We start from the raw sequence: 15,518 nt of genomic DNA, 5'->3' as shown, positions 1-15,518 counted from the left end.
AAGATGAAGTTTAAATTCAACAAATGCGATGTCAAATCACATAGAATTAAGTAAGAGTAGCTGCACACTCTAAATAGGTTAAACGCTCTTAAGAGAGAGACGTAACAAGATTGGTGGCAGAAAGCTGTCCAGTGTGGTGCCACACACCATTCTGGGGGAAAAAGGAGAGCAAGAAGCCAAGCCTAACAGAAAAAACGGGAAGTTGAAGGGGACAGGAACAGATGGACACCCATTTTTGATTGTTTAAGAATGCAGGCAAAGCACAAGTACAGCAGAGATGCAGTGTTCATCCTGACATGAAAACAAACACCTACACAGGTGCTGTGTTGGATGCAAACCGAAGGCAGAGCTGGGAGAGAGAACTGTTTGGAAGAGAAGGAAAACAGGAGCACACAGGCTGCACTTCTCTCCTAAAGAAATTATTCAGTGAAACATTATCTACAGATAGAACTGGACTTCATCCCAGGACTAGTTTCCCAACTCAGATAATCAGGGTGGCAGTTGTAAAGCCAGAGAATCTGGTGTTTGACAGACCTTCATTGAAGTCAATATCCTTTACCACTAAATTGTTACAGTTAGTGTAGTGTTACAGACATCATTTTACCTGTGTTCGGTTTTAGGTGTTGCAGTCAGTCTGTCTAGGTTTGTTGTCTTCCAAAAATCCCACTTCTAGCCCCCTGAAAAAAAAACACAAACACACAAACAAAAATAATCTACCCTACAAAAATAGAAATTTGAGAAATTTGAGCTTTGTTGCTCTGGTTTATGATGCTGGCAGGAATTAAAAAGTTAGTGGAGAAGAGAGTAAAATGTATTTTTTTTACACATTTCATTTCAGAGTGTTTCCATCACCAAATTTCTGTGCTGCAGCTGCCTTTGGCAGCCACAACAGCATGCAGCTGTGGCTTTTCAGAAACAGAAGAGGCCAATGGACCTGTTGGCCTTATTTTTAGAGCTACCAACAGCTTTTCTTGCAGGCTTTGAAAGTTAACTCTTGCTCTCTAATTTTTGTCCCATCATCTGGTTTGTTGACTTTAATTGCAAGTTCTCCGGGGCAGGGCTCATTTGTTCAGTGCGTGTTGGGCCACAGTCTTAGGCTGGGTCTCTAGGTACTACCAGACTACAAATGATATGTAATAATAATTTTGTATGTGATCAGCTGCATTGTAATGGCTTTTTTTCTTCTGGGCTTTAAACTTTTTTTTTTTATTTGATTGCATCCTTGCCCTAATTTCAAAGCTGGAAAATAATAGATTTTCTGGAGAACAATCCCAAATGTCTTATCTACAGCTGATCTGCAATTCAATATAATGATTCTTTCTTTTTGATGATTTTTTTTTTCCTTTCAAATTTGAATAATATCATTTGTGTGATGTTACTCAATCTTTCTGTTTTAATTTGAAATCCTATTTTTAATCAATTAGGAAAAAATGACCTAATTAAGGAGTAATTTAGGCCAGCAACTTGAACGTTGGTTTATAAAGGAGCTGCATTTAATTGGAAATGTGCTCAACTACTGCATTGCGTTAGGGAGTCATTTGGAAGAAGCAGCCAATGGGATCCCCTGGCTGCACTTCAGGAAGGAGAAGCAAAGCTGATGTCCAAAGCAGTCTGATGGACTTGTGCTTTATCAGTAGCTTTGCTATGAGCCTCAACGTCCAGGGAATTGTCCTGGAGTAAAGGGATGCTACCACCACTACAGGTGGTGGTAGGATCTGAAAGAGGAACGGGCACACCTGACACGTTTTTGCTCTCCAGCCTGCATCTCATTCCTAGCGCTGCTTTTAGCATCGTGCACCTCCAGGAGCAGAGGGGAAGAAACGATTGCTACTCTGCCCTGGGCATCAACAGCCTCTGGAGGGCCCGCTGGCTTCCAGCTGATCACCGAGGGCTGCTGTACTGCAGAGCAGGTATTGCTGGACAAACTTAGCAGCGCATCATTTATTCATGCAGGCTCAGACTTTTTCCCCAGAAAACAGCTCTCAGGGAAACACTTTACAAAGGCCTTGCAGTGTACTGACAGAGCCCTTGCTGCATGTTAGTGCTTCACGACAAGGCGCAGCAGCACTGTATTCTGGATAAAAAAATAAAAATAAAAATACCCAGAGAACGCTTGCAGGCTCAGATCACTTCAGTTTTAGCCTAATACTTTTTGTCATTGAATTTCATGTCAGCCCACTATTTATTTTCTGAATCTTATGGGTGATTCCTGAGCCCCAGAGGAAGCCAAAGAAGTTGCCACCCTTTGGTATTTAAGTGTCTGTTGTACAAGGAAGCCCTGGCAGCCTGGGAGCTGTTGTTCAAGGCACTGGCAGGAACATGTGTAGCTTTGTGATAGTGCAGAGGGGATGCTTCTGCGGACAGGACAAAAATTTGGTGCCTGGTGGTTTAGTCCACAGCTACTGATGCCTTAGTTCAAGCAGTGACCGGTCCCACATGGCAGAGCAAAGAAAGGAGCAACAGCCACACACAAATCACTGAAGTTGAGCTGTAAAGCAAGGCTGGTGCTCTTCCTATCACCTCTAAAATCAAGTGTGCCTGGATGAAAGAGCTCTCAGCTTTTGTAGTCAAATATCGAGTTCCTTGGGAGATCCACATGAGCGGAGCAAGCCTCCTACTCTGTCCTCTAAGTCAATAGCAGCAATGCATTATCAGATTGCCTCTTTTCCCAGATACATTAAATCTAGTTTGACAAAGGTGGAAATGTTAGCTATCTGCAGCCTTACAGAGCTGGCAAAATTCAGGACCCTACAAAAGCATCAGCTTTGATTAAAAATTGTGTCACACTTCAGGAGATATGTGCTCACCTAACCTGGTGGGCTCCGTCAGTGACAGCTTCATTTCATCCTTCGGGCAGCACGAGCTCTGGAAATGGCAGTGCAGAATCCCCATCTTGCTGAGCCAAATTCATGTACAAAGCACACCGCTGTCAACAGGAGCTTTAGATGTTCAAAGGAATTCAGCACAAGTCACACCTTGCCCTAATCCATTTTACCTGAGCGTGTTAAATTTGTCCTTCTGGAGGTGTCCAGACACAAACCTCTCCATATTCCATTCAAACACATCAGAACAGAGCACTGCTGCTGTTTCAGCAAGCCTGGCAGCCTTCTGACTTTGCGATCAACCAGAACTCCTAGAATTAGATGCACAGATTAAAAATCCAGTTGGATCATACATCCCACTGCCACAAGACACAGCCTTGGGACCAGGATTTCTCCTACCAACTTTAGTGGCCAAAGTTTCAGAAGATGGGCATGGAGATGGAGCACTGCCTTCTCAGGGTGCTGAATAAGCCACTCTGAAGGCACCTAGTCCCATTTTGTGGTCAGGAAGCATCTAGCTCGTGCTCACTTAAAGGAGGATGAAGCCAGGCTGAAACCACTGCCAGGGTGTTAAATCCATGGTCTTATTACCAGACTCAAACCATTCTCCTCCACCCCACAGCCACCATATACAATGCAAACACGATCACTAATGAAGCAGAGCGTGGCTTCGTGACACTGGGGTTCAGCAATGAGCAGCCGGCGGGTTCCTGACCACAATTAGTCCTTGAAACTGGCAGCTTTGTTGCACTTATTCTGACTAACTTGTGCTAAAGTGAAGCTTTTCTAACAGGAGAAACCCAATAAAACTTACGTGATACCAGCTGCGTTCCTAATGACTGTCACATTATTATGGCACAATGGATGTCCTGCAGAGTCTTCTGAAACAGGAATGGGAAGAGGATCGTGTCTTTGCTTCATAAGAATCTCCAGGAGAACTCAGTACCAGGAAAGAAATACATGATATGAAACATCTGGATGCTGAAGCCAGAGAATATCTGTTTAGAAAATAGGGATCTTTTTTAATTAGGAAAAATTAACCACTTCACAGAAGTAACAAATCAGAAGAATACAACGGTCCATTTACAGAACAGGAAAAGCAAGTCAATTGCCCCTTCTGCCCCTGAAATCAAGGCGTTTCTGTGTGCAGAGGAGGGTTGTTTTCCTTACAAGTAGAAGCAATCAGTGCTAACTAATCAGCACCAGGCTAGACATTTAAGAGGGTCCATAACTGCAACCTGTAAGCACTTACAAATTGCTGTCTTGACTGAGCATAATGATATTTTACAAAAATAAAAACTATGTGCTGAGCACATAGTGTACAAGTCTGTTTTTTTGTTGTTGTTGTTTGCGTTACATCCAGAAGGGAAGGCTGATTTTTACAGAACAGCTTTGACTTCTTAAAGTTAATTTGAAACCACTCATTTTCAACCGGTGGCATCTAAATTGGTGTCAACGCTGATTTCTCATTTGTTCAGACGAGCAACGTTTACACCGCATCGTTTTATCGCACCTTCCAGAACAAGAGCTGCTCATAAACTGCACATAATGCAAACCCTTGACAATTAAAAATCCCCTGTACAACCGTAAAACAATCAGAAAGCACAGAAAGAAGAGGGAAGAAAGGCTGCGTTTGCGTTGGAGGCGAGCTCTTTGGATGAGCAGCTTTCCCTCCGGCCACGCCAACGCGCTGCTCCTGCCCCCGTGAAGCACGGCAGCGGTGACGGACGTCTGATCAGAAAGCCTGAGCTGTGTGATGGGGGCAGCATCACAGGTGTCGGGGCCAAGTCGTGGAAATGTGCCCTGAATGGCTAGTGCCAGAATGCACTGATTTAAGAGGTAAAACAAAACCAACAGGAAATAAACCCAAATGAAAGAGGATTAGATGGCTGGCGAGATTATCCTATAAATAGGCCCTCGCTTGCTTCCTTTTAATACAGCCAGGGGCCAACGAGACCCATGTTTCCAGCGCTAATGGGCCTAGCTGAAGGCATTAAGACATTTTATAAAGAATGAGAGGCGAAGGGATTAGGAGCGATGGGAATTTACCGAGCGTTTGTGAATTAGCATCAAAGGATGTCTGACTCCATGGAAAGTTTGAAAAGCAGAGGTAAATGGAGATACCATTATGGAAGGAAAATAGCACAAAAATTTCTCCAGTTAAAAAACAATGCTGTTATTTAAATATAGCTCATTATACAAGTATGTTAATTTCTCTCCTGAACTTTAAGATATAGAACAGACGGAGAATTTCTATTCACTCCTGCTTATCGTAGAAGCACAGGGGATATTAACTTTGTTAAGAGGATTACCAAATGCTCAGGGTCCTGGTCTAGAGTGGGACTTTGTGGCATGACTGCAGCCTCCACGGCCCATACAAATACTAAGCACTACAGCTGTGTGTGCTGAAGATGGATGATTTAAAAAAAAAACACACCACCAAACCACCTTGTTTCAAGAAAAATGGGTATGGGAAGCGGGCCTGTTAGAAGAGCAGCGTGCAAACAGCTACACCAGACGGGAGTCGTGTGGCTGAAGAGCCCTGGGCCCACCAGGTCCAAGTGTGCAAAGTCCAGAGGGACTTGCAGATGCTGAAAACAGCTTTTGAAGCTGTGTGCCCGTGCTTATCCACTGCAAAAATTGGCTCGCTCTGCTTCCTGCACTCATGGGCCCTGATTTGATAACACCTGAAACCAAACCTGGTGCACAGGGTAGAAGCAGCAGTCCCAGGAAACACAGGAAAGTGTTCAAATAATGAAAAATGCTTCTTTATCTGCCACTATCATCCAAGTTTCTGAGGTTATTCATGGTGCTTTGGCTGCTGCACACTCACAGCCAGTAGATGCGAGGCTTTAGCACGTTGCATACAGAATCATCTTTGAGACTGTGGTAGCAGCAGTACTCATCTCATCCAGTGTCCCCCCCTCAAACCAAATGCTCATCATACAGGGGAAAAAAGGAAAAAAAAAAAAAAAAAGGTTGGGACTGACTCCAAAAGACCTTCCAATTTGCTCCTGGGTTTTAGTCCGAGAGGACTCTATTACCATGAGTGTGGGGGGAGTGGGACCTTTTATTGAAAGAGCCCAAAGGCCTCTGCAGAATGAGGCAGATATTGAGCTTTGATGGAGTGCAGTGCTGGGGTCGATTCTAGCAATCTTTCTCCTGCCCCCTCAAAAAGCCTATTGGATTTGCCCACCAGTGCAAGCTGTTGACCCCTGCCATTTTCCGTCAGTGTTTGCTTACCAGACAAAAGCTGCCGGCCTCCCAGTCGTGATGCGCACACACCGCTCCGGCCAAGGTCACTTGTCTGACTGTACAAGCAGCACTTGGGGGAAACAAAAAAAAGAAAACCTCACCACTGAAGCAACTCTTGCCCCACACCACCTCAAAAAAGCTTGCTTTGTGCCTGCATGTTGCTGGCAGCAAGTTTGTGGCACCCACCCCTCCGCACAGAGGGAAGCAGAGGGACAAGCCAAGCGATGAAGCCACCAGCTGCAATTACTGCAAATGCTCTCCCCGGGATTTATTAGCCTCCACCGAAGATGACTGCACGTGCAAATGCACCTGAAATATGGCAGATTCACAATGTTTCTCCTAATAGAAACCTGCTTATTCAGCAAAACTGGAAACACTGAGGCACTGCAGCCCAAACCAGTAGTATTTTAGACCTGCAGTCCCACTACGATGCCCCACGAGAGTAAAAGCCAGAGCATTTTGTGCTGGCAGTGTTCCCTGGGGGAAGGATCCCCCGGAGGGCTCTGCATCCGCATGTAAGGAGGTGGGGAGTGCTTATTTTTGATAGGCACATGCGACCTGGAGTTGAGACAGGGAGGAAAAGCCGCGGTTGGAGAATGGGAAGAGAGCTTGCAGGATGCAACCACTAAGGGTAAATGAAAAAACAACACCGGCAGCGTGGTCACGGAGAGTTAAATAAGCATCCAGAAACAGCAGCTGCTCACAGCCGTGGCTTCCTGGGTATTATAATAACGTTATTAATAATTTCAGGACTTCATAATATTTTGATGGACAGATAGCACGAGCTAGGATCTAATAACATTTGTTGCTGCTATTCAAGTTTTGCATTATTAAATCAGATCAAACCCAGCAGAGTATCACCTTTAGCAGGATCTGATATTCCTAGGGACAGACAAAACTTTTTAAAAGGAGTTAATGTTTATTCACCCTTTGAAAATAAATCACAAACTCTACCTGGAGGTCACTGGAGAGGACGGTGTACTTTTGCTTTGTAAAATCAATGTAATTACCGAAAATTCTACAACAGCAGAAAAAGAAAAAGCAAACCGAGTCTCCGCTACGAGAATAATGGGCTAGCCCCTGAGCTAGCATAAAGCAACTCAGGTCCAAGGAGTTTAGAAGTGAAGCTTTGCTCAGGAGAGGACTTGATTTTGTCTATTCATATTGATTTGCATCATCTGAAGATCTGCCCCTATATCCCTATAAGATTAGGAATGCATAGTGCTGTGAAGTGAACTGTATAATTCAATATTTTATCTTTTCTTCAGGCAGGCAGGCAGGAAGTGGGCTCCAAGGTAAGAGCTAATCAGTAGAGTTGAGAGAATAATTTACAGTGGAATAATTTACTCAATGAATTTAGCTTCTTATCTGCTGAGAGACTTCGCAGCTCTGGAAAGCAGAAGACATAATTGCGGGGTCTCTATTGCTCGCAGTATTTCAGGGCGATGGCAGAACTTCAGGCAGGGCTGGCCACTGCTGATTAGTGCCAGGGCCTTTGCTCACTGGCAGGGATTGTAATTTCCCGACCAGAAGGAACTAAAGAAACCCAAAATGCCTGCACTGGGAGGGGGCAGTAGGCCTGGCCTCAGCTGCTTTGTTTCTTGGCACCTGTCCCCTGTAGACTTGGAGCAGCCTTGCTTTAGCCTCAGTTTCTTGTCGCAAAAAGCCACGTTGGCAGCAATGCTTCCTCCCCATCCTTAAACCTCCAACTAGGACGCCCTGCTCCAGCCTGGAATTGCTGGGAAGGAAAAACCTTCCTCTCGGAAATCGGTGAGACCTGTGTGCCTTCCTACCTAACCACAGAGGGGAGGGAAGTGGCACCACTGTCTTTGTGCTGCCTCTGCTTTCAGAAGTCTGCTCTCAGCCACTGCCAAATGCAGGAGGCTGCCTGTCACAGGCTGCAAGAAGCCTGTTTTGTGTTTGCCAATGCCACCATGCTTCCAGAATACTTCGTCACTGCTTTGCTTTGCTCATGTCTCCTCTGCACTGTTGGTAGCAGCTCGTTTTTATTTCAGAGATGCTTCGTGGCTTGCAGAGCCCAACTTCCACTTAGCTTTGGAGTCTGCTCCACCTGCTCCAGAGCATGCAACAGCAGCTGGCTGTGCCCAGAAGCATGGCCACTTCTTTCCAAATACTGGCTACCAGAAGACACGAGATAACCCTGCAAGTCTGGCATGTGCCAGCTGGGCTCACCACGTACCTTATCCACTGCGTCCTATACACACCTCGTACACAGGGCACTCCATACGCCGGGGCATCCTTCAGCGATCTGACGTGGACACGCTCTCACAACGACACACTGACCTAAATAAAACAAAAGCACGTTGAGTTAGTTTCGTGCACCTACAAGATCAATTTGCACGGCAGCAATTTTAAATCGTTGTAGCTTTATAGCACTGCTTGCTTGTTTAATGCTTTTTTTTTTTTTAATGTAATGATGCCAATAGTAAATTTCAGCTTTTATTAGCACACAAAGGAACAAGGAAACCCGTGAAGATGTTAGCAAGCAAGTAGCAGCTAAGCGGATGATCAAAGGGCCTTCACAGTGAAAACTGTACGCCGAAGTGCGTGTGTGAGAAATGAAATGTTTTTTTTGGTCTTTCTATGAATCATACGGAGAGCAAAATGAGAAGAAAAATACACGTGCCTTATCACACTGCGGGGATTATCAGTCCCCTCGGAGCCCACCTCTGCCTGTCACGTACACATTTTTACAGGAATTAAAACACTATTATAGCCACAGAGTACTGATACTGTTTGCTAGCTTCTTACAGCCATCCCCATCCTTCATCTGCTTGTTTCATGTTACCAGCACACACCAAGCGCATCGTCTTCAGCTATTTTGGGAAGAAACAGCTCTCCCGAGTGGGGCAGCCAGCACAGAAGCCCCTTCCTGGCTGAAATGAGCCACCGAGAAAGGCAGACATGTGCCCCAGAGAGCGTGACCCCCAGGAAAATGGGCTTTGGCATCCAGTGGGGTCAGGCACACCGGTACCTGGCACCGGCACTGCTGCCAGGAAGGTTATTTCAGCATGTCTCCTGTCTAGACAAACCATTCTGTGCCTGTGCGAGGCTGCCCCAGCCATCTCCTGCCCACCAGCCCCGAGGGGCTTCCAGCTGACGTGCCGGGAGCTGCCGGGCGCTGCTTTCAGCATGGAGGTGGTTTCAGAAAGTCCTTGCTGCAGGAAACCAAAAAGACTCAAATCACACATGCAGGGACCCAGGGGAGCGTGGGGTAAAAGCCGGCTGGTTTCACGGGCAGAAGGAAAGGCTGAGGGCATGCAGGAGGCAGGATAAAAGCAGAGAAAGGCCAGCTGGGTGGCAAGTTGATCCTACAAACAGGGCTCCTACACCCAAGCACTCGCTGTCTGCTCCCTCTTTTGCAGGGGAACGCTGATTTAAATTAAAACACAGCAAATTTAGATCCAAATGCAGCTCCCTTCCTCTCCCTGCCTTTGGCACGAAGAAGGGAGAAGCTGCTGAGCACCAAGCAGATCTTCCCGTGTTTTCGTCTGCTTTTGCATCTGTGTATTTGATGCTGTTTATTCTGACTTTCTGAATACCAGGTTTCCTCCTCAGGAACTGAGGCCGACAGACCTATTTAATCTTTCATATTGGCCACAGCGATAACTTCTTATTAAATATTTCATGTTGTTGTACTGATAAAGAACATAAGACAAAACTTGGCATGAATGCGATCCAGAAGAGCATCTGCTTAAAAATAAAACACTTGGGAGAATCTGGAAGGAAACAAGTAGCCATGTGGCTGGAAAAAAAAATAATTCAAGGTAAGCAGGTCAAGCCTATAAAGAAGTACTTGTAAACAAAGAAAACCTGAACGTTCCTACAAAACATCAGCTCTGGGTGTAAATTCAGTCAAATTCAGCAGTCCCTTTCTCAGACATTACACGGTTAAAGGCTAATGCCATCCCATCAGCACTTTTTCTCTTTTTTTTCTCGTGTCCCAAGGCCTGAGCCAGGCTGCTTCAATCCATCCCCACCACACCACATTGTCCCTCGTGGCCTCAAGTTGCCCCAAGGAGCAAACCCAGGCACGGACCAGAGCACTGCTGGCTCACAGCCGTCCACTTACCCCCGTAACACCGCAGGTTGCTGCAGATCCCCTGGTGTACAGCAAGCACAGCTGCTAAGTTAAAGAAAAAAAAATAAATCAGAAAGCTTAAAGACCTCATAAGGCACTGGCAAAGACCAAAAGCAAAGAAAAAGCAAGCACTAAGCAATTAATTGAAAAATTATTGGCAGGCCAGGCCAGAGTGTTGCTGCTGCCTTTAATGATAAATGATAATAGGGCCAGTCAACACTATACAGCAGGATAATACAAACACACCCTCTAGAGTGAAAGCACAAAATGAGACATACTATTATCATAAATAGATTAATTAAATAGAAAGAGAACATTAAAGAACAGGGGGTTATTAGCGTGCAGGCAATAGCCTATTACAACAGTGAAGTTGATGAATGCAGGTAGCCAGGAACGGGGTGCACAAATACAGGAGCAGACAGAAGAAAAATGTTTCGGAAACTACAATGCAATTATCTCCTCCCGTGGCTCCGCGACTGCTGTGTGGGAGCTGCTGGTTTCAGGGGCTGGGTGACTCCACGGCTTAGCCAGGAGCTTCCCCGTTGCATGAATCTGAAGGTCAAGGGCAGAACTTGGCCAAGACACGGTGAGAATTTTCCACCTGCCCGCAGAACGGAGCTACCCGACAGGAAGCGTCTTGGTTTGTGCTGAGGAATGACTTACGAGAGCCAGCAGGAAGTTAATAAAGTTTCAGAGAGAAACGTTTTGAAAAATGATCCGATGTCACAGTTGATTCTTAATAAGAGCTTTCCAGGTAAAAATAATGCTGCTGTTCCCGATAGCAGTTTCTTTTCTGGCTGTATGTTACCCATCAGGAAAAATGTTGGCCATTCAGAAATATTGAACAAAGCTCCGTCCTCGCATGTCATAAACAACACGTGTAATACAGTGACTAAAAGAAATCTCAGCTGACACGACAGAAATACCTCTAAATATACAAATTTAAGCGGGTTACATGGTCTTCAGCCATCAGTCCTCACCAATCTTCCACAAACTCATGGGGTGCGCTACAACTGTGTTGTGCTTTAACCCAGCCAGCACCTTCTAGGATAGATTGTACGATTCCAGGACAGATTCCCTGATAGATTCTGTGATAGATTCTGTAATAGATTCTATCATAGACTCTATGATTCTATGACAGATGCTAGGATAGATTCTATGATTCTATGACAGATTCTTTGAGAGATTCTACGATAAATTCTAAATACTACGATAGCTTCTATGATAGATTCCATGATAGATTCTGTGATAGATTCTGACTCTTCTAAGACAGATTGTATGATTCTACGACATTTGCTATGACAGCTTGTATTATTCTATGACAGGTTCTACGATTCTATGATAGATTCTATGATTCTGTGACAGATTCTAGGATAGATTCTGTCTAGGATAGATTTGTAGGAGAGATCTGGGAGATTCTACAATAGATTCTAAATACTATGATAGTTCCTATGATAGATTCTATGATAGAGTCTATGATTCCATGACAGATTCAACGATTCTATTACTAATTCTATGACCGATTCTGTGACAGATTCTATGACTCTAGGATAGATTCGATCTATGACAGATTCTAGGATAGATTCTATGATTCTATGACAGATTCTATGATTCCATGATTGATTCTATGACAGAGTCGTGATTCTATGATAGAGTCTATGATTCTGTGACAGTCTATGACTATGACAGATTCTGTGATTCTATCACAGATTCTATGACTGATTCTGTGACCGATTCTATGTTACGTTCTATGATAGATTCTATGATAGATTCTGTGATTCTGTGATAAATTCTGTGATAGATTCTGGTCCTCCAGAGACATTCGCAGCCTGGCTGGAACAGAATTTAACCCCAAGGCCTCTGTTTCCAGTGTGCCTGGAGGGCAGGGAAGGGGCCCTGCAAGGAGGATGCGAGATTTTTCCCTGAGTTAGAAGGCGTCGTGCCAGTGGGGGGAACCCCGGTGTGGTCCTGCAGAAGCTGGGGGCTTCATGCTAGGAGCAGAGTCAGTGCAGCAGGCACGATCCAAGCTAACAGCAGAACAATGTAGTTGTAATGCTGCGAGTAATATTAATATTTGCACTGGAGTGCAGCACCATTTCTGACAGGCTCTTGGGGATTCCACTTCTATTAATGGAGATCAGGCAGCTTCTCTCCCTAATCTCTCATTGCCCAGCGTTTCTCGCTAGCTGTGAACAAGGGCTCAGCATTCTCTCTTGCCAGAACTGGGCTCTGCAATGCAGAGCCAGAGGGAAAAAAAAAAAAAAAAAAAGGCATTAAATTTCCCCCAAAACATAACAAAAGAAGACTTCCAACCCCCATACATCTGGCTTATTTCCTAAAGCAGACTCAGAGCAAAATGAAGTGAAAACATGCTTCTATAGCTTGTAAGACACACGGATGCTTTAAAAACAGCTTGCTGCTCTAGCCTATCATTATTAGCACCACAGCAGATACACAGCAGAAATCAGGACCCTCCCTGATGACAGAGAGCCTGCGTGGCCTTTATGGATCCGTATATATTTACAGAGACATAAACACACACGTACACGTGCTTTTTAAAATAGATGTAACTTGTAACGTAGACAGCACAGCATAAACGCCTAGAGAGTTTACCACACACCACAGAAATACATCACCCAGGCAGTTTTAATCTTATCTTTAATTCTCTTTTTACCCTCTGCAGAATTTATGAAAAGATAGCGGAAACGCACAGTATCTCATCAGATATTTATTTATTCATTTAAAATATTAATATGGGAGAATCCCATCACAATATTGCCAAGCGAGAAGCAGCAGACAGGAGCAGAAATGTATCGCAAACAGGTCTACGTGGCTGTGCAACACCTTGCTGACATCTTTCTGGGTTTTATTTCCCCACTTTTCTGAAGCCAGCTGAGGGGAAAGCTTCAAGCACTTTCCAGTCTGGCAAGGCAAATTGATTTGTGCTGTTACTTGAAGGGATTTTTTGCAACAGCTTCTGCCTGGCATGGGTTCAGAATGAGACCGAGACCTCTGGTTTCAGCCTCTTCAATTGCTGAGTGCTCGCTTGTAGAGGTCTCCAAGCAGGAAAGCTTTGCTGACCATGCTGAATATTTGCCCTCTCTGCCTCTGACCCTTCTCTGCCTCTTACCTTGAGAAGTATGTGGACTTTTTTAGACAAACAGGGAAAAAGTGAGATGTTTCATCCCTACTCCCAAATCTCTCTAGAGGATGCTACTCACCAGTCTGTGCTCCTTGTGCTGGTAATGCATTTAAATCTAATTTCCCCCAAATCCACTGCACACGAAATCAGCAGCCTCACTGAAAAACATGGCTCACAAACTTTAGGTGACCCTCTGCTGCCTTGCAGCTCACCATGGAAAGCCCTCTCTGCCCAGACCGCCTGGGGCACCCACCTACCTTTTTGGAAGGAATTCACCCGTAAGAGCCTGCTGATTTCTGCTCAATCCCTTTCCCCAGCTGTGTGCCACAATGCTCGGGGCAGAACTGCCAATTAGCAACTTGCTGTTTGCAAAAATCAAAGCACCTGTGGCAGCAGCAGGATGGGAACCACTCATGGGGCTGGTCCCTGTCGTGCCAACACACTCAGGACACAACCCTGATGCCAGGGACAGCTCTCAGGTCTGGGCTCTGGAAAACCCAGACTCATTTTGGGCCACAACAAAGCATGCCTCGCTCCCGTGGCAATGAAGACGGCTGCTTATTTGCACAAAACCACACCCTGCTTTCCCTAGGCTCAGTCCCCCAGAGGATTTGGGGAGATCCTTGGCCGAGGATCCCTCGGACACGTTGCCTCTGCATCTTGCACAAGGCAGCAAGGACACCGGTGACAGGGGCAGCAGAGCACCCCTGCGATGCCAACCCTTGCAGGAGAGCAAAAGCCAGCAGGAACGGGTGGAAATCTGCACATACTCCATTTGAGCAGGAAATCCTTTTGCCTAATTCAGTAAGCACGAGAGCGAACGTCTTTCGCTCTCTGAAGGGGGATAGCAAACGTAGCTTTAAGCAATTAACACGATAGCAAATGTCCCTAGCATTGCCCCATATGGCGTGTAATTTAAATCATCTATCTTGTTCTCTATAAATGCTGCTAAAATTGATACATGACAATTTTAAAGCCAACTGAAGTTTAATTAATGTAAATTGCCTCAACATCTGAGATTTAAAATATAGAAAAGAAAAAAAATAGGATCGAATCAAACATGTCCCACTCACGCTGAGCCATGCAAGGTAGGATTGGGGAAAAAATAAATGGTGACATATGTTGAAAGCGCAGCTTTTCCTTTTACTTAAGTAACAGTGTTTGGGAGATGGATTCATTGCTCCTTGCAGGACACAAGGGCTGTCTCTGAAAGGTGTTCACACCTCGTGCAACCACGGCTTGCGCTGGTAAATCGGCATTAGCCAGGGAAAAGTGGGAGCACACACACATGCAACTCAGACACCATCGCGTATCTGTCATTCTGGTGCTATGTGACAGGTACTGGAGAAATCCCAGGGGAAACAAAAACCCCGGGCAGCATTTCCCATAGGTGCAAGCCCTGTATGAAATCCACAGTGAAATGGTATGTGTGGCAGGCTGGCCTGAGAGGCTCTGGGCATGTGTGCACAGAGAAGGAAGAAAAATAATCCTGACAACCCTCTATTTCTTAATGCCTGACCTACAAAGGGCCACAAAACTGAAATACCCAAAGGCAGCCAGCGGGCCAGAGCGGTGGAACTCGTCCCTGCAATTTTTATTATTGTTATTTTATTTATAATTATTATAAGGGTACTGGGAACATTTACAGCCCACTTTCCCTGCTGTGATAATACTGCACATAAGCAAACGAATGAAAGAGCACAGCCAGGGCAATTCACACAACCGAAATCTGCATCCTGTAACTAAAATGGGAGGCAGGAATTGTGCGGCATACCTGACTTGCTCCCTGACGTTGCAGCAGACTATTTGCCTGCAGTGTGGCCTTCCTGGGCTCCGTGCTTCTCCTTTTTCTTAAATATTTGGTCTATAAACCCCGTGTTGAGAAAGAAAACCTCCTTCAAGGTGTAGCCAGCCAGAGGGGTCTTGTGGCAATAAGGGTGTAAGTGAGCCGAGGTATTTCAAACACCAAGCACCAGAACGAGCAGAAAATACGCCAAACCAAAAAAAAAAAAAGTACATCTGCCATTACAAGAGCACATCTGCAATTACAAGAAAATGCTAGAAACCCTGTATTTGCTTGTCTAGTTATGACATTTTAATTTAAGCTTTTCCTCTGTTTCAGAACGCACATTTGCCACGCGTTCTCTGAAACTATACATATTTATTTATCAAGCTTGTGAGAAAGATACAGTTCCCT

General features: G+C 45.1%; 1 protein-coding gene across 12 annotated transcripts in view; it reads right to left on the bottom strand.

Moving 5' to 3' along the window:
- LOC311436843 (uncharacterized protein) overlaps positions 1 to 15,518 on the bottom strand; it is a 70,372-nt gene that overhangs the window by 19,733 nt on the left and 35,121 nt on the right. For 8 of the 12 annotated variants that reach the window (XM_084519361.1, XM_084519364.1, XM_084519363.1 and 5 more), the window contains exons 4-9: positions 10,171 to 10,224; positions 8,303 to 8,381; positions 6,066 to 6,147; positions 3,637 to 3,820; positions 2,808 to 3,133; positions 605 to 677 (exon numbers count right to left, since the gene is read on the bottom strand). In XM_084519361.1, the coding sequence (XP_084375487.1) occupies positions 3,740 to 3,820; positions 6,066 to 6,147; positions 8,303 to 8,381; positions 10,171 to 10,224 (296 nt within the window). In that variant the 3' untranslated portion in view covers positions 605 to 677; positions 2,808 to 3,133; positions 3,637 to 3,739. Of the gene's footprint in view, positions 1 to 604; positions 678 to 2,807; positions 3,134 to 3,636; positions 3,821 to 6,065; positions 6,148 to 8,277; positions 8,382 to 10,170; positions 10,225 to 15,518 lie in introns of all 12 variants that reach the window. The other 4 variants (XR_014693117.1, XR_014693118.1, XM_084519362.1 and 1 more) reach the window with 3 other exon arrangements.

Source organism: Aythya ferina, assembly GCF_964211825.1.
Source record: "Aythya ferina genome assembly, chromosome: 4".
NCBI classification, from domain to species: Eukaryota; Metazoa; Chordata; class Aves; order Anseriformes; family Anatidae; genus Aythya; species Aythya ferina.
Note: the sequence above shows the minus strand (reverse complement) of the source record. Positions and strands in the feature narration are given on the sequence as shown.